Source organism: Tinamus guttatus, unplaced genomic scaffold (assembly GCF_059628265.1).
Source record: "Tinamus guttatus ecotype Peru unplaced genomic scaffold, ASM5962826v1 Tinamus_guttatus_pri_ptg000071l, whole genome shotgun sequence".
Classification (NCBI taxonomy): Eukaryota; Metazoa; Chordata; class Aves; order Tinamiformes; family Tinamidae; genus Tinamus; species Tinamus guttatus.
The window spans coordinates 693059-720156 of NW_028288605.1; the positions used below are offsets into that span (position 1 = coordinate 693059).

The following is a 27098-nucleotide window of genomic DNA, read 5'->3' on the forward strand; positions in this document are numbered from 1 at the left end:
AGATGAGCACTGAGAACTGCTGCATCCAAAATAAGTTTGCATCAGAAATCCAAATTCCCTCAATTTGGCCTTTAGGGAGGACTTAGTGCTTTAGGCAGCTCTGGAAATCCTAGGCACTGTGCACAGTGCATGTTTATCTCTGACGCTGGCAGATACAGGTAAACATATTCCACCTAGACCCTTGTGGAATTAATGAAATGCAGAATTTCAATAGTTTTTCTGTGAAAGTGTTTTAACTAAATAAAATTATTCTAGATACAAATGATATGTAAGTGAGGAAAGTGCTTTTTTCTCCTCTGCACATTAATAGCTGGTTTCAAGTTCTTATTTAATTATCTTGTTTTAAGATTTTTATCATTTTAATGCTTTTTCCCAATGTTTATTCTTGTGATATGCAAATATGAAAGAAATGTTCTTTCATTAAGACAATAACATTTCAAGGGTTAATGTAAAATCAAGCTGCTAAAGTTTTCAGTTTTTCTGTCCAGCAGTTCATTTATACAACTGCCCTGAGTAGATGCTATATGCTGCTTAGCGAATGGCCTTTTAGAGTTTAAAAGTAACTTAGTAAAGCTACTCAAAGGTAATACTGCACTTCTTAGGCATCTTTAATTTGAGTTAAGAAGAAAATAGAGTTTACTCATTAGTTAATTATCCATACCCTCTTCAACTTTTATAGACAATAAAAACACAATTGAAATGTTCCGGAGAACTAATTGTGCTTGTTGATATGAATGGGATCATGAGCATATATTTTAGAAAGGTAAGTTTTTAAATGGTAAAATGAGTCCTATTTTTGTGGACTGCTTTAAATGCCACTTTTATTAAATTGTATATTGTTCCATTTGAAAACATTTTCTTTCTATTTTGTTTTGAAAAACCCACTGAACACTTATTAGCAAAAGATTATTTTATTTCAAAACTGCAGATATAATTAATTTGCAGTGCCTCTCAAAATGGTACAAACGTGTAAAATTTGTGCTTGTAAAAGTTTCTGCTTTGAGTAGCCTTACCTTCTGTGAGTCCTAGCAACCACCAAGCTCTATTGCATGCCCCATTCATGGAAAGTATATTTTGTTGGGATGATGTAGCTTAAAGAATTTGACTCTAAGACTTCCTTATCTAGAGCTCACATTAAATTATATTAATTTAAAATATCTATGGAATTATACTTTTAAAAAATATTAAGACAAAAAAAATTAATGGGTTGGGTTTATGAAAACAACTCTTTACAGTAAGTAAAAAAGGTTTATCACAGTTTTGGTAACTTGCATGAGTTCTTATCGAAAAGAAATCTTTCACATGTTCTTAATGAATTTAAAACTGTTGTACTCTAGGTATTTTCAGTTGTATGCTCTGAAACAGTAGACACCATAGAGCTTGTGCTTTTTATCAGGGAAGCCTACAAAGCGAACTGCTGCTTCATTGGGACTGCAGCGTTTTCTTGGCCTAGAGATTGGGTAGCGGACGCTGCCATCAGCCAGCCAGCCAGCATCACAGCGATCATATCCTAGCAGTTTCCAGGCAGCAAATATCTGGCCAACTTTGGCGATCTGTGCCCCATCCTTCAAGCAAGCCTGAACGGCTTCATCGTAGGTCAATTTGGTTGGGTGTATTAGGTAGTAAAACCGACCTAATTAATAAGAGAAAGGAGAGGGGAAAATAAAAAAATAAAAAAAGCCATTAGTGACATGAATAAGATGCTATGATATGATAAAGATGTCTTTTGAGGAGAAATGGGGAAGGTCATTGCAGAATCACATTAAAAAATTATTTGACCTGTTTGGAACTATGCAATTTATACTTCGTACTGTTAAAATATGTTAATTTTATGTAAAGTGGTTTTATATATAATGAGAGGAAAAAATACACATATAAATTTATGCTACTTTAGCAAATCTCTGCCCTCACTTCATTTAGTTGTAATTGAATTGTTACAATGCATTTTTCCTTTGCTTGCAGAGGTGGAAAAATAGGAAGAAAAACATTAAGGAGAGAAATAACGGAAGATACTCCAGGATTTAGAGGATAGCTTTAGTTCTTCATTAAGCTTTAAGGCCAAAGATGTATTTACCAACAATGCCCCACAAAAAACATCTGAAGAGCCCTGTAGACTTCAGGCAAAACAAGTCTCATGCAGCAGTAGCTTATTGACAGAGAAGGGAAATTAGTTAAATATCTAAAGTAGTGTAACTCTACATTATGCTCTCAGCATTAAATTAAAACCTTTATGAGTTTTCTTCTCAGAAGCATGGCACAGTAAGAGCTGACCTTCGATAGTATTTGGCTGAGGGTGGCTAGAGGTAACACGTGCAGTTTTACTCTTTGGCAAGGTGCTAACCCTGTTTCTGATTAAGTACAAGCACATTTTAAAGTTTTTCTGTAAGAAAGTGTGGGAAACTGAGAAACCATGAGAAATGTGGGAAGCTGTGGGAAGGGTGAAAGTTAGGAGTGAGAAACTGTGAAAGTTAGGAATAACAGATTAGCAGATAGAGAAACCTAAAACACAGGCTGGGCGCACCAATCTCTGGTTGGTTACCTGTTGTCCGTTAGCAGGATTGGACCCAGATAGCAAGAGAGTCAAGGAATTGGCTGGAGGCAGAGGGAGGGAGCGCGTGAACAGCGCGTGGACAGTGTATGCTCACATACTCGGAGAATATATAGGTTTGGTCTGATGCTCAATAAAATGGCTTCTGGTCCTAAACCTTAAGCCCCTGCTCCTTTCGATGACTCCCACAAGAAAGCTGAGATATTGTGCAGCTTCTCAAAACTGGAGTTTGAACCTTTAGTAGATCAAAAACATGCCTGTCGTAACTCTTCTTTACTAGAGTCAAAAGCATTCACAGCAGTTGTGCAACTGTTTCTTTTTAGGCATCAAAGGGCATATTCTAGCCATAAGATGACATTGAACCAATAGTATTATTAAAAAAAAAAAAAAAAGTGCCCCAGACGCAAGGTAATGAAAACATTTGCCAGAAATTAAAGCTCATATAACAGGTCTCCTGTATTAATCCATAAGCAACAATAATGCAAACATTAATTTCATGTATCAAGACAATATTAAATTAATTGTATCCCGTTTGTTCATTATATTCAAGGTTATTTGTCATAATGGGATTGACAATTAACAAGTCCTAGGTAAAAATGGATTACAGAGTAATAGCACTTAGCTGAAGGAGTAATAGTTTTCAAGTATGCCTGCAACATTTTCAATCTGATTTCTAAGGGCAACTCAACTGAAAAACAAAACAGTTTATTAATGTAGGCCTCTTGATCTAATTCCAGGGAATACACTTTGCTTCTTGATTAAAAATGTACTTCAAAATAATATCATTTTTCTTCCTCATAAAAAAAAAATACTTCTGCTTTCTTTCAGATAATTTTCTTGGTGAACAAAAAACAGTCATAGAATCATAGAATGCTTAAGGTTGGAAGGGACATCTAAAAGTCATCTAGTCCAACCTCCCTGCACACGCAGGGTCACCTAGAGCATGTGGCACAGGACTGCATCCAAGCAGGTTCTGAAGATCTCCAGAGAAGGAGACTCCACAACCTCTCTTGGCAACCTGTTCCAGCGCTCTGTCACCCTCACTGTTAAGAAATTTTTCCTAAACTTCCTGTGGAACTTTTGGTGTTTCAGTTTGTGGTCATTACCTCTAGTTCTGTCGGTGGCCACCACTGAAAAGAGGCCAGCACCATCCTCCTCACTGCCTCCCTTGAGGTACTTGTATACACTGATCAGGTCCCCTCTCAGTCTTCTCTTCTCCAGGCTGAACAGGCCCAGCTCCCTCAGCCTCTCCTCATAGGGCAGATGTTCCAGGCCCCTGATCATCCTTGTAGCCCTGCACTCTTCTTAATGCACCCCAGGATCCCATTGGCCTTCTTGGCCACGAGGGCACACTGCTGCCTCATGGTCAACTTGTCGTCCACCATGACACCCAGGTCCTTCTCTGCAGAGCTGCTCTCCAGAAGGTCGGTCCCCAGCCTGTACTGGTGTCTGGGGTTATTCCTCCCCAGGTGCAGGACCTTGCACTTGGCCTTGTTGAATTGCATGAGGTTTTTCACTGCCCAGTTGTCCAGTCTGTCCAGGTCCCTCTGGATGGCAGCGCAGCCCTCTGGGGTATCAGCTACTCCTCCCAGTTTGGTATCATCAGCAAACTTGCTGAGGGACCACTCTGTGCCTTCATCCAGGTCATTGATGAAGAAATTGAACAGGACTGGACCAAGGACTGACCCCTGGGGGACACTGCTAACTACAAGCCTCCAACTAGACTCTGCACCCTGCTGATCACCACCCTCTGAGCTCTGCCATCCAGCCAGTTGTTAATCCACCTCACTGTCCACTCATCTATCCCACACTTCCGGAGCTTGCCCAGGAGGACGCTGTGAGGGACTGTGTCAAAAGCCTTCCTGAAATCCATATATATGACATCTACCGCTCTCCCTTCATCTACCCAGCCGGTCATTCCGTCATAGAAGGCTATCAGGTTAGTCAAGCATGATTTCCCCTTGGTAAACCCATGCGGACTACTCCCGAGCACCTTCTTATCCTCCACATGTTTGGAGACAACAGCCAGGATGAGCTGCTCCATGACTTTTCCAGGGATGGAGGTGAGGCTGGCTGGCCTGTAGTTGCCTGGGTCCTCCTTCTTGCCTTTTTTGAAGACTGGTGTGACATTGGCTTTCTTCCAGTCTTCGGGCACCTCCCCCGTTCTCCAGGATCTTTCAAAGATGATGGAGAGCGGCTTAGCTATGACATCCGCCAGCTCACACAGCACTCTGGGGTGCATCGCATCAGGGCCCATGGATTTGTGGGTCTTGAGTTTCCTTAGATGCTCTCTGACTCAATCTTCCTCTACCCAGGGCAAGTCTTCCTCTCTCCAGGCACCATCTCTGGTTTCTAGGGTCTGGGATTCCAGAGGGCTGCCCTTGGTAAACACCAAAGCAAAGAAGGCATTCAGTAGCTCTGCTTTTTCTGTGTCTTTTGTAAACAGGGCACCCATGCTGTTCACCAGCAGACCCACATTTTGCCTAATCTTCCTTTTACCATTGATATATTTGAAAAAGCTCTTCCTGTTATTTTTAACATCCCTTGCCAGATTTAATTCCAATTGTGCCTTGGCTTTCCTCATCACATCCCTGCATTCCCTGACAACATTCCTATATTTCTCCCAAGGAGCCTGTCCATTTTTCCACTTTCTGTATAGTGCCTTTTTCTGTTTGAGTTTTGCCAGCAGCTCCTTGCTCATCCACACAGGCCTCCTGCCCCCTCTGCCTGACTTGTTACTCAAAGGGACGCACCACTCGTGAGCGTGGAGGAAGTGCTGCTTGAATACTGACCAGCTCTCTTGGGCCCCCCTTCCTTCTAGAGCTCTAGCCCATGGGATTCTTCCGAGGAGGTCTCTGAAGAGGCCAAAATTGGCCCTCCTGAAGTCCTCGGTTGCAAGGCTACTTACAGCCCTGCTTCCTCCTCGTTGGATCCTAAACTCAACCACCTCATGGTCACTGCAGCCGAGGTTACCCCCCCCACCTTCATGTCTCCAACAAGTCCCTCTGTTTGTTAGCATGAGGTCCAGTAGCCCACCTCTCCTTGTTGGCTCCTCCACAATCTGTCTTAAAAAGTTATTATCAGTGCTCTGCAGGAACCTACAGGACGGTTTGTGCCTGGCTGTGTTGTCTTTCCAGTTGATGTCGGGGTGGTTAACGTCCCCCATGAGAACCAGGGCCTGTGACTGTGAGGCAACATCCAGCTGTCTGTAGAAGGCCTCATCAACTTCCTCATTCTGGTCAGGTGACCTGTAGCAAATTGCTACCACAGTGTCTCCCACATTAGCCTGCCCTCTAATCCTTACCCACAAGCTCTCAATTCGCTCATCATCCACTCCCAGGTTGAGCTCCATGCATTCCAGTTGCTCTCTCACATAAAGAGCAACTCCACCACCTCGCCTTCCCAGCCTGTCCTTCCTAAAAAGCACATAGCCTTCCATGGCAGCGCTCCAGTTGTGTGAGCTGTCCCACCATGTCTCTCTCATTCCAATGAGATCATGATACCGGGCCTGCACACCAATCTCCAGTTCATCCTACTTATTCCCCATGCTTCGCGCATTGGTGTACAGGCATTTCAGGGAAGTAATTGAGCCTGCGGGTTTCCCAGGAGGGGTGAAAGAGGACCCTCTATAATCATCTCCTATCCTCACCTTCCTACTACCATATCCCTGTTGGACACCTTCTGGCTTTGGCTGCCTGCCACTGTTTGCCCTGTCCATGTAACATTCCCCATCCCCCTTCATGCTTAGTTTAAAGCCCTCTTAAACAGGCTGGCCAACTTTTTGGCAGAGACGCGCATGCCCCTCTTGCTAAGGTGGTTCTCATCATTCCCCACAAGCTGGTGGTCATCAAACAGAGTCCCATAGTCATAGAAACCAAAACCCTGTTGCCAAGACCAGTGGTGCAGCCAGTTGTTCACCTGTAATCTGCTCCTTTTCCTCCTCATATCCATTCCCCACATTGGCAAGATAGAGGACAACACAACCTGGGCTCCCATACCTTTGATTGCCATCCCTAGGGCTCTGAAATCTCGTTTAATGTTACTCACTTTCCCCATGGCATCATTAGTGCTCACATGAAACAATACCAGGGAATAATAGTCAGACGCTTGGACAAATCTTGGTAGCCTCTCTGCAACATCCCTTATCCGAGCCCCTGGCAGGCAACAAACCTCTCTGGATGAGGGGTCGGGTCTACAGATCGGTGCCTCCGTGCCCTGCAGCAGGGAGTCACCCACGACAATCACACGTCGCTTCTTCCGGGTGCTCCTTTTCTCCTTAGTGGGGGCAGTCTTAAGGTGTGGATTTGACTGCCTCACCCTAGACAACCCCCTAGATGGGCCTTGGTCCTTGACCTCATCTGTCAGACCCTCAAGTTCCAGGGCCTCATACCTGTTGGATGTGGCCACTTGAGGGGGCGAGGTGGGCTGGGAAAGGGCCCTCCTGCCACCTAGAACAGGGATATGTTCCCATTCTTGTTCTTGGCTTGATACTGCTAATTTTGCCCCCTCTGCTCTATGGCAAGGGGGTAGCGGAATCTCAGACTGAACTGGGGGTTTCTCTGGGTGCACTACCTGGGACGACTGCAGAGAGTGGCTCCACCAGTCTATATGATGTCAATAATAATAACTCCTATTCTCTGCCCCTTCTTTTTAAGTAGGAAAACTTTAATAGTAAACCTCATGGGGGGAAAAGAAAATGTGTAACCAGAATGATTAAATAAAATGCAATCAATAAATGCAGTACAGATTTGCTGGGTTTGCCTGCCAACAGGTTCCTGCCAAGAAAGGTTCCTAATGTGCTGACTTCTCAATATTGATAGTCATTATTTTATGTGGCAGGAGATGGAGGAATTAATTTTCTGGATTATAATGTGTTTTGGGGATTCCTTTCTTTAAGAAAAATCCAGTGAGTAGAAATCTTAAGCCCTACATACCCTCATTCTTCCTAGCAGCTCGCTGTGTTTCTTTTTTCTTTTTTTTTTTTTTTAAGCAAGCACTACAATCATGTGATCTTAGGGCTCTTGGCATTTCTCCAGCTCTCTTATATAAAGCTGAAAGCTTTTTTATAATGTCAACAGATTACAGCAGTCATTCCCATTGCTGGAAATGCATGGCATCCTAACCACATCTCATTTTCCTTGGCTGTTGCTGAGCTGAGAGAATCAATATTGGGTGTATGATGACTCTTGACCACTGCAGGAACACATCTTTGCCCAAACCCACTGTCCTTGACAATTGCAACCTCGTTGCAATTATCATACACTTTTTTTTCCTTGACAGTGAGAAAGCTGATGAAATTGTTAAACAGACATAACCGATCTAGTGTTGAGGTGAAAATAGGAAGCTGGGGTTTTGGGACAGTTGCTGGGGTTGCTGTGGATATTAAAGTATCCTTGGCAGGTGAATAGGGGAGGATATGGAAGGATAATATCAACTGGGTAGGAGCTGGAAAAGAGGTGGAAGGTGAGAGAAGCAGAAGCCCAGATTTCATGCTAATGCCTTGGGAGACTAATCTAGCTGGTGAGGCCTGAAAAAAATGGTGCCCAACTCTTCATACCACCCTATTGCCATGCAGTGTTCTGAATGGCAGGTGATTTTAACAAACTCACCAATATGAGATTTGTAGGGGTGTCTTCCTCCCTTTGAATTCCCAACCACCTCTGGTTGCCTCTGGCATATGCCTCTGCCTCTCCCTGCCTCTTTCTCTGTCTCTCTTACTGTCTCAGGGTACAAACCTTGTTTATCTTTTGCTACATTTTTTCAGAAATGACTTTTCTCTGTCCTTAAGAGACTGTCCAGTCTCTCTTTGTCTGACAGCTTTGTCTGAAGAAAAGATGTTGGTTAGTAATCAAGTCACAAACATTTATTCTGCAAGCACTTTAAATATTGAAGCTATTTTGCTTTTTTTTTTTCTTGAGTATTTTATTCCTCTTTTTTTTTCCTTTATTAGTATGATTAAATCTGTACGTAAGAGATGAGCTTGTATAGGATTTGGACTCGCATAAATTACACAAGTAAAAATGAGCCAGCTTTTCATATGCCAATGATGTGGCATGACAAAAATCAGATAAATATTTGTTTCAGATTGCATACAACCTAACTTTTGATATTGTTGGTTTGAGGGCTTGGGAGTTTTTGAGAGGGTGGAGCAGACTTAGCATTAGAGCATATCTTCTGAGAGAGAGCCAGACGTTTGTTTTTGTGTGTGTGCTCAAGGACAAATCTGCCCCATTGTGGGTTAGTAATCTGAGCATAAACAAAAGGGGCCATGCTCCTGGGTCTGGTTGGGCTGAAAGCCAAACATGTGTGAACATGTTGGATAGAAATTGCCCGCGAGAACAATGTTGTAGAAGATTGTAGACTGCTTTTGCATGTGTTCTCCTGCAGTGTTCCTCTTATTCACAACCATGGTTTTAAATCTTTTTCAACTACTAGATTAAACGTTAAATGTAGCAAGCTGACATCAAGCCATTTCCAATGCCAAGTAGCACCTACAAATAGGTAAAAAAGCTTGCAGTCACTAAAGTAAGGTTTGGAGCACTTCAAGATCACAACAAAAGTGGACAGGTTAGGGCTTTGATAGTGTACTAAGATTAGGAATCTAAACTATTACACATAAAAGCTAGAAATAGCTGTGCTGATAAGGAAGTATTAGTCATATGAGCAGTGCAGAGTTGCTTGACACAACAGCAGAGACAAAGTTGCAATCAGAATTTTGTTTTGGTGATATATTAAAATTGTAAAACATTGTCAGAAAACTGAATATAAAATGAAAACTCTGTTAAAGAAATCATGCTTTCTTCATAACTTTAACTGAAATAAACTGGGTATATATCAGCATTAAAAATATACACACAAATTTTAAAAGGGTGAAAATGAAGATATTCGAAACTGTTGCAAATATAAGTTCTGAATTTTAGAAATGATTTATGTGAACATGTGGCAAAGACAGTTCACACATGTGTCTTTGTAACTTCAACAATAATATTTTCCAAAGTAACATAAACTTTGATAAATCAAATATCACTTGCTGCCCTTTGCTGCCATTAGGTTTATTTTCTTTTTGTTTAAGCTCAGAGATGCCCTTTTGAAGAAGCGACTAAAACTCTTACCATTGAAGTTTGAAGTAAAACAGAAGACATCATATCTGCTTTTATCCTTATCCCAGAAACCGTAATTCCGGACCCCTGGCATGGTGTTTCTGCCACCGCAGGGCTCACGGGGCTTGGTGATGGGGTACTGCACGGAGCCATCGCTGAGCCAGCCAGCATTGCACCAGTTCAGCCCCCCTTGCCAGGCATTGTAGAGCTGGTCAAAGGCAGCAATGACAGCGTCCTGGTCCTGGCACGTCTGCTGGGCCTCATGGAAGTTCAGGTTGTACCGCCCCAGCCGCGGGGAGTACGGGAACACCACACCTGTGGGGCAGAGAGAGGGCGTGTTATGGGGATCCTAGGCACAAGAGGAGGCATTACCTATGACTGCCAAAAGCCCCATTCTGCAGCAGGATATGGTGCTGCTGGATTTTTGGGGAGAAATGCTCCTTCTGAAATCAGCCCTTTTGCTGGAGAGGGGGATCTGGGTGCCTCCTGGCTCACAGTGGGCTCCTTGCCCCACAATGTCATCTTGTGCCCCCTGCTCATGCCCTTGCCCTCTGAGCGTGCTTGGAGGTGAGCAGGGTTGCTGGAACGTTTGCAGTTAAACGTTTTTCATCAGAAAATATCTGTTTATCGACTGCAAGATAAATTTCTCATTTTGACTGGAAATAAAAGTTAAGTAGAAAAAGATCAATTCTTTTTTTTTTTTCCGGGGAACAATTAGGGGCTTTTCTGGTACTCATTTTGAAAAAAAAGTAGTATAGAGATAGTATTATAGGTTAGTATTGGGTTCTTTTTTCAGATGCAGACATAGAATCATAGAATGCTCAAGGTTGGAAGGGACCTCCAGAGGTCATCTAGTCCAACCCCCCTGCACACGCAGGGTCACCTAGAGCACATGGCACAGGACTGCATCCAAGTGGGTTTTGAAGATCTCCAGAGAAGGAGACTCCACAACCTCTCTGGGCAGCCTGTTCCAAGGCTAAGTCACCCTCACTGTTAAGAAATTTTTCCTTAAGTTCCTGTGGAACTTTTGATGCTTCAGTTTGTGGCCATTACCTCTAGTTCTGTCAGTGGCCACCACTGAAGAGAGACCAGTACCATCCTCCTCAATGCCTCCCTTGAGGTACTTGTATACACTGATCAGATCCCCTCTCAGCCTTCTCTTCTCCAGGCTGAACAGGCCCAGCTCCCTCAGCCTCTCCTCATAGGGGACATGTTCCAGGCCCCTGATCATCCTTGTAGCCCTGCACTGGACTCTCTCCAGCAGCTCCACACCCCTCTTGCACTGTGAGGCCCAGAACTGGACACAATACTCCAGATGCGGCCTCACCAGGGCTGAGTAGAGGGGCAGAATCACCTCCCTCGACCTGCTGGAGACTCTCTTCTTAATGCACCCCAGGATCCCATTGGCCTTCTTGGTCACGAGGGAACACTGCTGCCTCATGGTCAACTTGTCGTCCACCATGACACCCAGGTCCCTCTCTGCAGAGCTGCTCTCCAGAAGGTCGGTCCCCAGCTTGTACTGGTGTCTGGGGTTATTCCTCCCCAGGTGCAGGACCTTGCACTTGGCCTTGTTGAATTGCATGAGGTTTTTCACTGCCCAGTTGTCCAGTCTGTCCAGGTCCCTCTGGATGGCAGCGCAGCCCTCTGGGGTATCAGCTACTCCTCCCAGTTTGGTATCATCAGCAAACTTGCTGAGGGACCACTCTGTGCCTTCATCCAGGTCATTGATGAAGAAATTGAACAGGACTGGACCAAGGACTGACCCCTGGGGGACACTGCTAACTACAAGCCTCCAACTAGACTCTGCACCCTGCTGATCACCACCCTCTGAGCTCTGCCATCCAGCCAGTTGTTAATCCACCTCACTGTCCACTCATCTATCCCACACTTCCGGAGCTTGCCCAGGAGGACGCTGTGAGGGACTGTGTCAAAAGCCTTCCTGAAATCCATATATATGACATCTACCGCTCTCCCTTCATCTACCCAGCCGGTCATTCCATCATAGAAGGCTATCAGGTTAGTCAGGCAAGATTTCCCCTTGGTGAACCCATGCGGACTACTCCCGAGCACCTTCTTATCCTCCACATGTTTGGAGACAACAGCCAGGATGAGCTGCTCCATGACTTTTCCAGGGATGGAGGTGAGGCTGGCTGGCCTGTAGTTGCCTGGGTCCTCCTTCTTGCCTTTTTTGAAGACTGGCGTGACGTTGGCCTTCTTCCAGTCCTCCGGCACCTCCCCTGTTCTCCAGGATCTTTCAAAGATGATGGAGAGCGGCTTAGCTATGACATCTGCCAGCTCATGCTGAACTCTGGGGTGCATCCCATCAGGGCCCATGGATTTGTGGATGTCGAGTTTCCCTAGGTGCTCTCTGACCCAGTCTTCCTCTACCCAGGGCAAGTCTTCCTCTCTCCAGGCTTCTTCTCTTGTCCCTAGGGCCTGGGACTCTAAAGGGCTGCCCTTGGTAAACACCTAAGCAAAGAAGGCATTCAGCAACTCTGCTTTTTCTGTGTTTTTCGTAACCAGGGTGCCCACCCCATTCACCAGTGGACCCACGTTTTCTCTGATCTTCCTTTTGCTGTTAATATATTAGAAGAAGTTTTTCTTGTTATTTTTAACGTCCCTTGCCAGATTGCGTTCCAAACACGCCTTAGCTTTCCTTGTCGCATCTCTGCATTCCCTGACTGCATTCCTGTATTTCTCCCAGGGGGCCTGTCTTTTTTTCCACATTCTATATACCGCCGCCTTCTGCTTGAGCATTACCACAAGCTCCTTGCTCATCCACGCAGGTGTCCTGCCCCCTCTGCCTGACTTCTTACACACAGGGATGCACTGTTGCTGGGCATTAAACATTAAACATTTCATTTTAACGTTAAAATGAAATGTTTTGCTTGACGTAAAAGTGTTATTTTCTTTTCATGGAATCTTGCCAGTCCATGATTTTTTCATGATCTTTTGCTCCTAATTCAAAATAGTTTTCTTCTCTCCTTCCCCTTCCCCCTTTTCTTTAAAAATTTGAGATTATCCCAGGAATTTCAGGTCAGACTTAGTAACAACAGTGCAAGGCTAGACTGGTAGGAGGCAGAATGATAGTCCTGAGGTATTAAAGCAGGAAACCTACATGGAAATCAAATCAGTGAAGATGTGTGTGCCTTTAGCAAAGGAGACTTTTTGGACACTTCTAAGTGACCATGTGGTAGTTCATCCTCACAGTCACTCAGGGTGGAAGGGGAGCTCCTTGCGGACTGTGCCGGTGAGTATGGGCCCTTCATCAGACGATAGCTTTCCCCAATCCTAGCCAGTGAACAAAGTGGTACACGGGATGCAGCAAAGCCAGATGGTCCTGGGAGGAAGTGGCATGAGAGGCTGTCTCTCCTGCCACCCCTATGGGCACCAAGAGCATCACTGGAGTAAAAGAGCATGTTCTGGAGAGTCTGGGGGACTGGTGAGCCCTGGTGTGGAGGCACAGATCTGCTGATGCTTCCTTATGCCCCATGTGGGATATAGGCCAGCATTGCATGGGCCGCAGGTGGATCTGTTCCCTGTCAGCTGTGAGCTGTTGTGGAAGGCATGGCAGAGACCTTCCTGTGTTGGAGAGCACCCAAGCGGACATGAGAAACATGGGGATGCCTCCAGAGTTGTTTCAATACTGACATTTAATTAACATTTTTTTTCTAATAGAGTTCTTATAGATTTGTCAACTATATATTTTCTGTTTGTTTTATACAAAAAATAAATCTGTAATTAAAATGACTTCTTGAAGCTGGAAAGTTGCTTCAGAAAATGTTGAAGAACCACCTCCCCATGTGGCTCTGACAAAAGGGAGTTCAGAGAAGAGAGAGATTTGAAACAAAAGTTTGGATCAGACCACCCTAATCTTTGTCAAGGTTTAGAAACTCAACCCGGCTCTAAACTTCGCTGCTGGCTTTAGCCCAATCTTTATAATAAGCTGAAACAATATGACATCAGGGAAGATCCACCTCAGGATGTTTATTCTCAAACATCGCTGTAAAACTAAGAGGTGTAGGACAGAGAAAGACTGAAGACAAGACAATGTATTAGGACATGAGCCAAGAGCTTTAAATTGGTAAAGACAATCTTTCTTTTTACTGTTTCTCTTTTGGTGAAAGTTCCTTGTCTCCAAGGCAATGCTATCCTATGTAGCATAGGATAGAGAAATTACATTATGGTCATGCTTGACTGTCATCATGCAATTAAGTCATTCTTTTTGAACATTTGAATCCACTTTGTTGTCTATTCCACCGGTATCTTAATGTCTCCTTTCTTTCCCTTCTCTTCCTCACCCATATATTGTTCTGGTAGTGTTATTTTTGTTAAATAATATCTTTGCTAATACTAAACCCAAGTGACTTGGACCAAGAAAATAAATCATGCAAGCATAAACTTGGCAGGGTAATAATAAACACAATTTTGTTCTCCTTCAGTAATTAACTAGAAAATCTGACTTTTGTTTTGTAAATCCTTTGTTAAAAGGCTTTTCAGTTATTAGCTGTTCTGCACTATAAAAGATGAATGATATGCAACACATTGTGCGCTGTTAACTACAGCTTCATAAACAAGCAGCCATAAATGTTTCATGTTCATTCTGGATCTTTGATATATATATATATTTTAATCATTTGTTTTACCTCAGTATTAATGGTTAGAAATATCAATGGCTATAGTAAAAGTGTAGCAAGTGCCAGAGGCTTTATTAGAAATCTAATGCTTTATTATTTTTCCAGAACTCCCTAGACTCCTGGTCCAATACATATGTTTGATATGCAAGTACAAAAATCTTGAGAAAGATACTTATTAATAAAGATCTAAATTCATATACTTCTAAAGTTTGAGAAACAATTCATCAGAAACTATTCAAACAGATTTGATTTCTTATGGTTTCCTAATCACCTTTTTTTTTAAGATGGTTAAATATGAATGTAAATTTGTTACAAATCTACTTAGTTTTGACAGTTTGGGCCATAGCATTTTAATAACATAAATATGCACAGAACTGTAATATTAGCTTTGGGCTATATTTGGAGAGACAGGCTAGAAGATGATTTTTTTTTTTTGAGTTCATCTGCAGTACAAGTCTGCAACTGCTTAGCATTAATTTCACCCTGCAGATACAGACAGAGTAGCCGTTGGTGATTTTATATAGCAAAATTGACCTCATGCAGTTTTTTTGTGGCTTTTTGTTATCTTGCATCTTCTCTTGTTACTGGTTGTTTCTTTCTCATTTCCCTATCAAGCCCAGCACTGAATTGATAGATCTATACTATGCATCTTCTTTTGGCTACAATTTAGCAGTTTTAAACCTTAGTTAATTGAGCAGCAACATCTTCAATCTTGGCTCCTATGACCCATCAAAAGATAATACACACCATCTGGACCTGAGTGGACAAAGCTGTCTGGGGGCTTGTTCTCTTCCCAAAACAGAATCTAAACACCTGACTCAATCCTGTGTTTTACTCCAAGACAAAACACCCACTTCCAAATGTTAGCAAATTCAACTTGGGAAATGAAGGAAGAGGAAAAACTTCCAACCTCGAAGGGCTGCTATTGCTGCGGTTTTCAATTACATTTGAATACTTATTTATTGGTAATAAGAAAAAGTGTCCTGAAAGTCTTCTGTTGGAAAAGGATGGTATTTTTTCTTACATTTACTGGTTTTATCTGTTTAGTTATGGCCTGCTCTCTGGTTCAAGCTTAACAAAAATTCTAAATTCTTCCTCCCTATTTTCTGTGTTACCCTTCCAGGCTTCCAGGAATACCTGTCGGCAGTGGTATTACCTGAAGGCAGTCAAGTGCATCCACTGACCTACTGGGGTACGGCTCTTTGCAGAGAGTGAGTTGGTAGACCCCTGTTTAAAACAAGGGAATGGTGGTTCTCGCACTGCTAGCTTGTGGGAACTTTGGCCTGAAGATCCTCAGCTTGACCTCAGTGATTCAGTTGCTTGCTTTAAGCAATCAGAACTTGAGTAAGGAACATGAATTGGAATTTAGATTTAGGAGGTAACTTCTCTCCCAGACAATCAGTTTGCTGAACTATTCCTGTTAATAACTCCTCTTCTGCCTTCCTCCAAAGGAGGAAAGAAACTGAAATATGTTAATTTGGTGGTGAAATAATCTGTTAGTGAAAGAAGCGAGTCTGGTGAGGCTTACTCTATATGCCTGTGACACTGCAGTCACTGTTCTGCAAAATGTTGCTGTACTGGAAATTAGAACATAAGTACTGAAAGTATAACACACACCCCATATGTGTCCCTATATTTCTATGAATGCCTTACTTTCAATCCCACTAATGCACAATTCTGCTTCTGTTGAGGTGGTTTTCAATTGCATTTTTGAACGGGAACCCAGGAGGAGAGAGAGAGAGGACAAGTAAGCTGGCTCTTTTGCAAAACAAGCCATCACTTCTGTGAAGAAGGTTTTAATGCTACTTTTTTATCCTGTCTGGGAAAACTTTTTTTTTTCTCTATTTGTCTTGAGAGGGAGAATTTTGAACAAGTCTATGAGAATTAAATGCCCAGTTATATCAGAAAATAAGTGGAAAATAGTCTTTAAAGTAGAGTTCAACCTTGCTCACTTAAGGAATGGAAAAGACATGATATTGGCATGTCCTTTGTATGCTATTTGTGCTGCACTTACATATAAGTAGTCCCTGAGACTAGAGTTCTTGGCAATTGCCTGGTTGCTAGAGACACATTCTCAGTGCAAGGAAGTGTAATGGTTCCCCAAGGTAAAAAGAGGAGGAAGGGACCTTAGAAAGCTCAGCTCCTGTAACAGTTTTAGAAAGCTCAACTCCTGTAAGAATTTATGGTTGTCTATTAAGACAGCACTGTATGCAATTGGCCATTTTGAGACTATTTACAGATAGAACAAAATAAAGCAAATTTCTGTTAACTCATATGGAAAAAAAAAAAAAGCCTCTTCATAGCCAGAGTAAAGAAATGGCTTCCTTCAGCTCTAGTCTAAACAAAAAGTAACTTTTTTTTTTCTGTAGCCAGTGTAAACATGGGGTACAGTAAAGCTTGCTATATGCTGTACTGCAGGGTACAGTTTTATGCTGGCAGGTTCATACCCTTGAAAGCCAAATTTTCCATGTTGGGTTTCTGTAATTCTGCAAAAACAATGGAAAGTCCTTCGCTTTCCTTGAGAATCTATCTCCATTTCTCTACCTGTCAAAATGATCTTGTCAGAGACGTGATTATGTAGCACAGACTTCATGGGTGGCCACTGGCTGTTGGCAGCAATGACTGCTCTGTCGCTTGTAGCTTGAAGTTTGTGGCGGTGCCTATCTGTCCACGTCCTCACACCAAACCCACAGGGACGTTACGCACTTCTGATAAATAGAGGCTAGGCTTATCCAGCCTCCTTGCTCTCCTTAGGCTAATCAGTCCCAGATCTTTTAGCTTTTACTTGCAGGTGATGTTTTCTATATAATTTTATGTTGCTCTATCTTGGACTTTCCACTTCGTGTGCATCTTTCTTTTCACAGTACCATTACTCACACTAGACACAGTAGAGGCACGTCTGCTGTTACCCTGTTACCCTGTTGCACAAGGACCAAGATTAATCTGATATGATTTGCTCTTGGCAAACTCCTGTTGTCTTTTACAAAATTTACAGATATAATACACATTAGGCAAAACCTGTTATCCTCGGATACTAAGTGCATGTGATTGGTAAGCTTTAGGGTCCATATATTGGTTTCAATTCTGAATCCCTTGTTGCTTGCATGCTTCTTAAGAGAAAATGATTATATTAGGAAATGTGTACAGTAACAATTTGGATGAAATTGTTTATATTAAGTACATGAATTTGATCAGTTTTGAACTATAAAGTCTTTTCTGAAAGAGATGGCTGATCTTTTTCTAATTCTGTCTTGGACATAAAGGCTAATCTACCCTCCAACTAGGATCATAAAACCTGATGATTTTCTATTCAAACTCAAGCCAAAATAGCTATTTTCCATCTAGAAGAAGCAGTTCATAGAGATTTTGAATAGGTTTTTCTAGATCTGCATATTTCTGGTACTGTTGAAAGTACAAAGCAATTATTTCAGAGCATGTATTGCAAAGCTACTATGTTCACCTATCTTCTATGTATGTAGAAACTATAGAAAAGATTTCCAAATAGATTAAAGCTCTGCTTTTGCTGGGAGTTCAGCATTGTTCCGCATTCTTGGTAACCCAGGCTGTGAGTCTTACTTCCCTGAAGGTGTTGTGCACAAAAGCTTTGCTTGGTAAGTATGACAAAAGGCCAGTGCTGGAGCCTTCATCTACCTGAGAAGTGCAGCATACAAATCTAATAGGGTGAGATTCAAAAGTATCTGAACTTATTCAAAACTTATTCAAAAGTATTCACAAGAACAAGAATAAAACACTAAAAGAAAGAAGCTTTAACGTAAGCTGAGAACTCTTTCTTTGCTTAGGACTAATGTAACAATATCTACCTGATATGTGAAACCTTTTAATTTGCTTAAGGTTTTAACTCCCAAAACATTTAACAAAGAATGTAAAAGTCATGATGCTTATTTTACATGGAAGGAGCACCGCATGGCCAGTTTAGTGGGAAAATGGCTTTGGCAACAAGGCCAACAGAAAAACACCGTCCAGCTCCGTTCAGTACTTGTCATTTTTCCAACCACCATTCCCAGCTTAATATTGCTGCCCTCAGATCAGTACTTGTAAGGATGAGCTACAGGACTAAACAGGATGATGATGATGAATAAATGATAAAAGAAGGAGCTTTGTTTTTTTTTTTTTTGAAGGCTATTTTTAAGCTGCATCATTTTCATTATGTAGTTACAGTATAACCTCATGAACAGTTGTCTTGGCTCGCTGAAGGGGGCAGAGTAGGTGGGGTAGAAACGGAATACAGAGGGTGCAGAGGCCTGTTGGCTTTCAGCTGGCTTCACTGGTAAAGCTGGCAGTTTGTTAAACATGGTAATGAATCCTAGTCCTGAGATTTAGCTGCTAGCCAGCACTGCCTTGCTACTGGAGGCGAGGAATGGCATGCATCTACTTTTCTTAAACAGTATCAGAAAAGAACATAAAAAGATGTATAGTATATGTAACAATTATGTGATGAATCTAATTCTACTGCTTTTTTCAAAGCTAAAATTACCCAATTTAGTGATTGTAATTTAGGGGATAGTTTATTTAATGATGATAATGAAGCCTGTCTGTCTAATATGAACAGATCTCTACCATGTTCAGAAAGGAAAAAGGCCTTTTGAGGTAGAGGTCAGGTATTCTCACTGATATATTAATATGCTTTATTGTTTGTACAGTGAACTCACATTGGAATGATCAGCTGTTTTGTACTGCTGTGGGGCATTCCTGGATATAAATGGTTTTGTCTTGCTGCCAATTAACATCCTCAGGGCCAGCAGCTCAGTACATCAGGCTATTGATGCAAATCCTTCCTACTGTGAGATTAACCTTGTTATTTATAACAGATGTAGAGTGTTAGGACGGGCTAGTGTAGTTTCTTTTGCCCAAAGACAGTGATTTTTTTTCCCTTAATCTGTACCGTATTGCCCAAATGCATGAAACAGCAATAAAAGGCAGCACTGCATGAAGCTGCAGATGAGATGGAAAAAAAATGAGTGCAGAGGCATGAGAGGAATACATTCCCCTGAATTACGTATATCTATTATAAATAAAAGTGTATTTTAATCATTATCATTTTATAAGACAAGTGAAATGAAACTTAAGCCCAGAATCATACTTACCTTAAGCCAGACTAAATTGTCTTATTCCAACCTGAGACACTCAATAGTCTCATGTGAGTTCTGGAAAGGTTAAGTTTTACCATGATGTTTCCCTGATGAGATTTTCCTGATTATGCTTATGAAATATCATTGTAATGTCAGAAACAAACATTTTGACATCCCCCCCCATTTCTAACCACAATCACCAAAGGAAAGGTGACATTGTTCCATATGTTTAACAGATCCAAATTAGAAAGTGTAAACTTTCCTTTGACTAGAGATTGGAACATATTTGCTTAAAGAAATATGATTCCTCTCAGTGACTCAGTGACCATGGGACTCTGTTTTATGACCACCAGCTAGTGGGGAATGATGGGATCCATCTCAGCAAGAGGGGCACACATCTCTCTGCCAAAAGGCTGGCTAACCTGGTTAGGAGGGCTTTAAACTAGACGAGAAGGGGGAAGGGGAGTGTCACACAGACATGGCGAACAGTACCACGCAGCCTAGGTCACATGGCATTCAGCGGGAGTATGCTAGTGGGGAGGTGAGGATAGGAAATGATCACAGAGGGTCCTCTTTCACCCCTCCTGGGAAACCTGCAGGCTCGGTTACTTCCCTGAAATGCCTGTACACCAATGCGCGAAGCATGGGGAATAAGCGGGACGAACTGGAGATCTGTGTGCGGGCCCGGTATCATGATCTCATTGGAACCACAGAGACATGGTGGGATAGCTCACAAGACTGGAGTGCTGCCATGGAAGGCTATGTGCGCTTTAGGAAGGACAGGCTGGGAAGACGAGGTGGTGGAGTTGCTCTTTATGTGAGAGAGCAACTGGAATGCATGGAGCTCAACCTGGGAGTGGATGATGAGCGAGTTGAGAGCTTGCGGGTAAGGGTTAGAGGACAGGCTAATGTGGGAGACACTGTGGTGGGTGTCTGCTACAGGCCACCTGACCAGGACGAGGAGGTTGATGAGGCCTTCTACAGACAGCTGGATGTTGCCTCACAGTCACAGGCCCTGGTTCTCATGGGGGACATTAACCACCCCGACATCAACTGGAAAGACAACACAGCCAGGCACAAACCGTCCTGTAGGTTCCTGCAGAGCACTGATAATAACTTTTTAAGACAGATTGTGGAGGAGCCAACAAGGAGAGGTGGGCTACTGGACCTCATGCTAACAAACAGAGGGACTTGTTGGAGACGTGAAGGTGGGGGGGTAACCTCGGCTGCAGTGACCATGAGGTGGTTGAGTTTAGGATCCAACGAGGAGGAAGCAGGGCTGTAAGTAGCCTTGCAACCGAGGACTTCAGGAGGGCCAATTTTGGCCTCTTCAGAGACCTCCTCGGAAGAATCCCATGGGCTAGAGCTCTAGAAGGAAGGGGGGCCCAAGAGAGCTGGTCAGTATTCAAGCAGCACTTCCTCCACGCTCATGAGTGGTGCATCCCTTTGAGTAAGAAGTCAGGCAGAGGGGGCAGGAGGCCTGCGTGGATGAGCAAGGAGCTGCTGGCAAAACTCAAACAGAAAAAGGCACTATACAGAAAGTGGAAAAAAGGACAGGCCCCCTGGGAGAAATACAGGAACGTAGTCAGGGAATGCAGAGATGCGACAAGGAAAGTTAAGGCGCGTTTGGAATGCAATCTGGCAAGAGACGTTAAAAATAACAAGAAAAACTTCTTCAAATATATTAACAGCAAAAGGAAGATCAGGGAAAACGTGGGTCCACTGGTGAATGGGGTGGGCACCCTGGTTACGAAAAACACAGAAAAAGCAGAGTTGCTGAATGCCGCCTTTGCTTCGGTGTTTACCAAGGGCAGCCCTTTAGAGTCCCAGGCCCTAGGGACAAGAGAAGAAGCCTGGAGAGAGGAAGACTTGCCCTGGGTAGAGGAAGATTGAGTCAGAGAGCACCTAAGGAAACTCGATACCCACAAATCCATGGGCCCTGATGCGATGTACCCCAGAGTGCTGCGGGATCTGGCAGATGTCATAGCTAAGCCACTCTCCATCATCTTTGAAAGATACTGGAGAACGGGGGAGGTGCCGGAGGACTGGAAGAAGGCCAACGTCACGCCAGTCTTCAAAAAAGGCAAGAAGAAGGACCCAGGCAACTACAGGCCAGTGAGCCTCACCTCCGTCCCTGGAAAAATGATGGAACGGCTCATACTAGCTGTTGTCTCTGGGCACATGGAGGACAAGAAGGTGCTCAAGAGTAGTCAGCATGGATTCACTAAAGGGAAATCTTGCTTGACTAACCCGATAGCCTTCTATGATGGAATGACCAGCTGGATAGATGAGGGTAGAGCAGTGGATGTCATCTATCTCGACTTCACCAAGGCTTTTCACACTGTCCCTCACAACATCCTCTTGGGCAAGCTCTGGAAGTATGGGATAGATGAGTGGACAGTGAGGTGGATTAACAACTGGCTGGATGGCAGAGCTCAGAGGGTGGTGATCAGCAGTGCAGAGGCCAGCAGGAGGCCTGTAGCTAGTGGTGTCCCCCAGGGGTCAGTCCTTGGTCCAGTCCCGTTCAATTTCTTCATCAATGACCTGGATGAAGGCACAGAGTGCTCCCTCAGCAAGTTTGCTGATGATATGAAACTGGGAGGAGTAGCTGATACCCCAGAGGGCTGCGCTGCCATCCAGAGGGACCTGGACAGACTGGACAACTGGGCGGTGAAAAACCTCATGCAATTCAACAAGGCCAAGTGCAAGGTTCTGCGCCTGGGGAGGAATAACCCCAGACACCAGTACAGGCTGGGGACCGACCTTCTGGAGGGCAGCTCTGCAGAGAGGGACCTGGGTGTCATGGTGGACAACAAGTTGACCATGAGGCAGCAGTGTGCCCTCGTGGCCAAGAAGGCCAATGGGATCCTGGGGTGCATTAAGAAGGTCTCTAGCAGGTCGAGGGAGGTGATCGTTCCCCTCTACTCAGCCCTGGTGAGGCCGCATCTGGAGTACTGTGTCCAGTTCTGGGCCCCACAGTACAAGAGGGATGTGGAGCTGCTGGAGGGAGTCCAGCGCAGGGCCACAAGGATGATCAGGGGCCTGGAACATCTGCCCTATGAGGAGAGGCTGAGGGAGCTGGGCCTGTTCAGCCTGGAGAAGAGAAGGCTGAGAGGGGACCTGATCAGTGTATACAAGTACCTCAAGGAAGGCAGTGAGGAGGATGGTCCTGGCCTCTTTTTAGTTGTGGCCACTGACAGAACTAGAGGTAATGGCCACAAACTGAAGCATCAAAAGTTCCACAGGAACTTAAGGAAATTTTTTTTAACAGTGAGGGTGACAGAGCACTGGAACAGGTTGCCAAGAGAGGTTGTGGAGTCTCCTTCTCTGGAGATCTTCAAAACCTGCTTGGATACAGTCCTGTGCCACATGCTCCCCTGTGCTCCATGCGTGTGCAGGGGGGTTGGACTAGATGACCTCTAGTGGTCCCTTCCAACCTTAAGCATTCTATGATTCTATGACTCCTGTCCAATGAGCTTCCGTCTTTTGAAGAGGATGGGAAGGTGGGAAGGATCAGTAGTGCTGGGGAAGGTAGGCTAAGGGTAGCATATTTCTAGGTAAGACACTGTTTAGTAGCAAGACATGGCAATGCTGTATATGATTGGGACGTGGAACCCAGCTCTTATATTCAATGGGCTGGTGCTATAGCAACATAGTCAAGTTTTTAAAAAAAAAAAAAAGTAGAAAATTTCCCTTTTTTTCCTGTCATATTTTCAACAAAAACAGCTCCTTCTTATCTCTGAAGCAAGGTTGTCAATGTGCATCCTGATTGCATCTAGGCATCTTGCCACCCAGAGAGATAGGATTTAAACAGTGTAATATCTTTTAACTCTTTTCTTTTCTTTTTATTTTTTTATTGAAGATCCCCTCACCTTCTGATAGGAAATTACTCCAGGTGGAAGCTGAGGTGAGTCTTTGCTCCCAGCCAGAGCCTTTAGGCTTCCCAGCAAGTGGCAAACTGGTTTAGGAGCTGCAAAGTATCCCCAGTTAGCATGTTTCTGTCTATGTGGAAGATAGCCCAGAGGCCTCAGGCTCTGGAATGATCCAGTCCTTCTGAACCTACAGCCATAAATTCTTCTCTACCCCTCTGTCTTTCTACTCCAGCATTGAATTTAAGACACAATTTCTTCTTATGCTCAATAACTTAGGTGGTTTGTCCTCAGTATAATTGCTCTGGTGAATGTTAGGATTGAGGTACCTTGCTCTGTTCATGCGCTGCTTAAGAAATGTAGGTGTCTATCTGAGCAAACTAGCATGTTAAAGTCCAGTGGTAAGTTTCGCACTTAATTCTGGGCAGTGTCAAAAAACATGTAACTGTGTTCTGGTTACTACTGTGTGTGGTCAATAAAATATATATGTATTTCTCATTATTTTTTTCTATTATAGAGTCTTTCAAGTATTGATACAACTACTCTGCCATGTACAAAATTATTTATACAAAGTCTCAAGCCAAATTTCACATTCTGTCACTACAGCTGTCAGTTTTCTCCTCTTTCCCAAAGAATCCCATTAAAGTAGTCTGCATCTGTGCTGGACTCTGCTCACTTTCAATAGCAGAGAGCTAATGCACTTTACTCCAAGGGCACAATGCTAAGTGGCACCGGCTGAGTACCTGTGCTTTACCTTGGGTGTGATGAATCCTTCAAAGATTTTTATGCAGGCTCTGAACCTTTCACATTGGCAGAAACATCATAATGTCATAAAACACTGGGAAATCCCATCAGGCAACTGGGAACAATACTGCTATTTCCCTAAAATATTTTTGAAGCCTAACTGATATATGTGTTTAGGATGCAAGGAGACAGACAGGAGAGTATTATAGCATGCTGTTGTGCCAAATTACTGAGCACAGACATATCCCACCTAGTATCACAGAAATGGACTCCAGCACTGTCCACAAAACAGTTCAGGAAGAGCAGAGACTTGATCTTGAAATCACCCTGTGAGGTGACTCCCCTGGGGCTCTTGACCTTGTAATACATCACCCAAATGCGGGTCCCAGAGCTGCAGCCTGGGTAGACCACCAAAACCTTACTTTTACTTGCATAAACCAGAGCATGATAAATGGAAATTGCTGTTGTGCTTGTCCCATAGAGAGCAACTACAGTGAGCAAGGACTGTAGCACATAAATGCCTTTGACTAATGGAGGTGAATGAAGTAATATGCCTTTTCCTCCTGCTCATCTCTCTCTTTACTCAGAAATGAGTTTTAGATAATCGGACATGTATACAGGTTAACTTATCTCTTCAATTTCAAATAACAGCCTACGTTTATTACGAGGAGTGTGAAAGAGTCTAAATGGACAGTCCCACCAGCAAGGAAACTGTGAGGGGCTTCTCTGCCCTCAGAAATATTATACATTAGCAGCCTCTTGCCAGGAAAGGAAAAGATGAATGTAAAGAAGTCATCTATTTGGCTTCAAGAAGCAGTGGGCTAGTCTTATTCATTATGCAAACTAAGTAAACACTGTAATGTGAAGTATGTAATGTGTCAGTGAAAGCTGAAGAATCATACACCTTGCCCATTTGCCAGTGTGTGGACCAGTTTGGTTTTCTTTTATTTTATTTTTTTCAGACATACACTTCCTGGCAAATATAAATGTAAGCAAAGCATTCTCATGCAGTGCTTAGTTTATTGCTAAATACAGTGCTTTGGGGAAAAAGGCCAAATACTTATTGAAATGCATTGAATCTCATAAAGTTTGTCTGAATTACGTAATAGTAAAGAAAAGATGAATTTTGGTCCTCTCTAAGGCCATTTCACTAATTTTTCTGATGTTTGTTTACTATACTGCTTACAAGAACGTTGCTGAGGAAAATGACTACAGACTGCATGTAGGAATTATCCTACATATGGCAGGCAATAGCTATTTATTTTATATAAAATTATAAGGCTGGGAAAAAAGAACATTGTCTTTGGAAAATTGCTTTAAAGTTGTTACTTTTTGTGAGAAGTTTTATATCTGCTTGATAGTAGAGCATGTCCCAAAGTTCTGTGGAATAACTATTACAGGAGTATTTAATATAATTTTGCCTAGGTCTACTATAAAACACATAGTGCTTTCTGTAAAGTCATAAGATGAAATTTAAAACATATGCAGTTCTTCATGCTACACTTGGCCACTTTTTTTTTTTTTTTTGATCTTCTCACACTAGGACTCATTGAGGGCCTGAAAATGCCATAGGCTAGAATAAGAAGTTATAGAAGTCCTAATGTTTTTTCTAATTTATGTTGGCTGCTACAGGCTGCCAGGCCAAGATCCCCAGACCACAATGCATCCCACTTCTTAACTTGTTACTGTCACTGATAATACAGTGCTGGTGGTATTATGAAACGTAGGCATCTGTTAACACTGCACATGTCTGAATGCAAGAGAATTGAGGTGTCACCTACCTTCTAAGTCCAGAGTCACCACTGCTGTATCATCCTCTAAACCTTCAATCACCTCACACTTATATTGTCCATAATCCTCCAGCATGATATCTGTGATTATAAGAGAGGCGTCATTCTTGCTGGTCTCCTTCAGAAACACTCTGCCCTGGTAATTTCCATAGCTCTTTTTGTGATGTCCCATTGCAACAAAGACCTCCACTTCTTTGAGGTAATCTGAGGTGAGTTTGGTCCACTTCACCCGGATTTTGTGGGTTCCTAAGCCAGCTGTTGATGTGTGTTCATGGTAAAATTTACATGGCAGTGTGACATTGCCTCCCCGGTGTGTGAAGACTTTAGTTTGTTCTGCTACCACAAGTAGACGGGGTCCATTTTCTTCTAGGATTTAAGGTGAAAAATAAAAACAAGGCTTAGTCTTTTACAGGAAGGATAGATGACCAGTGCATTAGCTATATTGTATCATAAGTCTGCGGGATTAGTTTCTTGTAATCATTTTGTACCTATGCAGCAGTAGGGTATGTAAGCTAGCAATACATAACTATTTTCTTGATTGTACACATAGAGGCTGGTAACACACACTGGAGTGAGATTAAATAGCATGCTATTTAATGCAGTTTTATTTCTCATGCTCTATATGTAGGAAAGTGCAGTGTGTAGACTTCCAGGGAGAGAGAAAGGGCAAAGTGGTTCCCAGCATTGCCCGCTGAGTAGGTAGAGGCCATCCTATGTCATCCATAGTCATGGTTGTATTGACTGGATTAGTTGTGATGTAGGGGGTTGATCCCTTCTGTCCCTTTCTTTCCTTCCCACCTGCTTAATCTGATAGCAGGGCCTCACATGCAGGTATGATATTAACTGCACACTGGGAACTTCCCTTGCATGTTACATCAGCTTCCCTGCCTCAGTTTTCTGTCAGGGATTGCAGCTGGTCTGTGAAATCCCTGGCTCCCTTAGCAGAGAACGTTAACCTTGAAAAGATTAGAGCGTATCTATGAGATAGGGAGTTCACACAGAGACAGCAGAAAGTTATTAACAAGTTTAAGGAGGTTTGGCCACGGAGCAGAAACTGGCCAAGCTAAGAATCATCCAATCATAACTCTGTCACTAACTACTGTCCTTTGTAGTCCTCACCAATAAGCAACAGCCATGACGAGGAAAGCTCGGTATAAATAATGTACCTAAAAAACAATGAAACGTAGTTTGCGTTGCATCTACCCCAGTTGTCTGTGTTTTTGGCCGCCACGACTGCGACAACTGGTGACCCCGACGTGATGATAATAAGTGGACTGCCTGGCGACTGGCGGTGGTGGCGGAGCCCAGTGGAACTTGAGA

The 27098-nt window shown here is 43.2% G+C and overlaps 1 protein-coding gene across 1 annotated transcript in view; it reads right to left on the reverse strand.

Moving 5' to 3' along the window:
* Positions 1–1295: 1295 nt before the first annotated feature.
* LOC104570772 (hyaluronan and proteoglycan link protein 1) overlaps positions 1296–27098 on the reverse strand; it is a 39585-nt gene continuing 13782 nt past the window's right edge. Inside the window, exons 3-5 of the mRNA XM_088519788.1 lie at positions 25770–26144; positions 9661–9963; positions 1296–1633 (exon numbers count right to left, since the gene is read on the reverse strand). Coding sequence (XP_088375914.1) covers positions 1344–1633; positions 9661–9963; positions 25770–26144 — 968 coding nt within the window. The 3' untranslated portion in view covers positions 1296–1343. The remainder of the gene's footprint in view (positions 1634–9660; positions 9964–25769; positions 26145–27098) is intronic.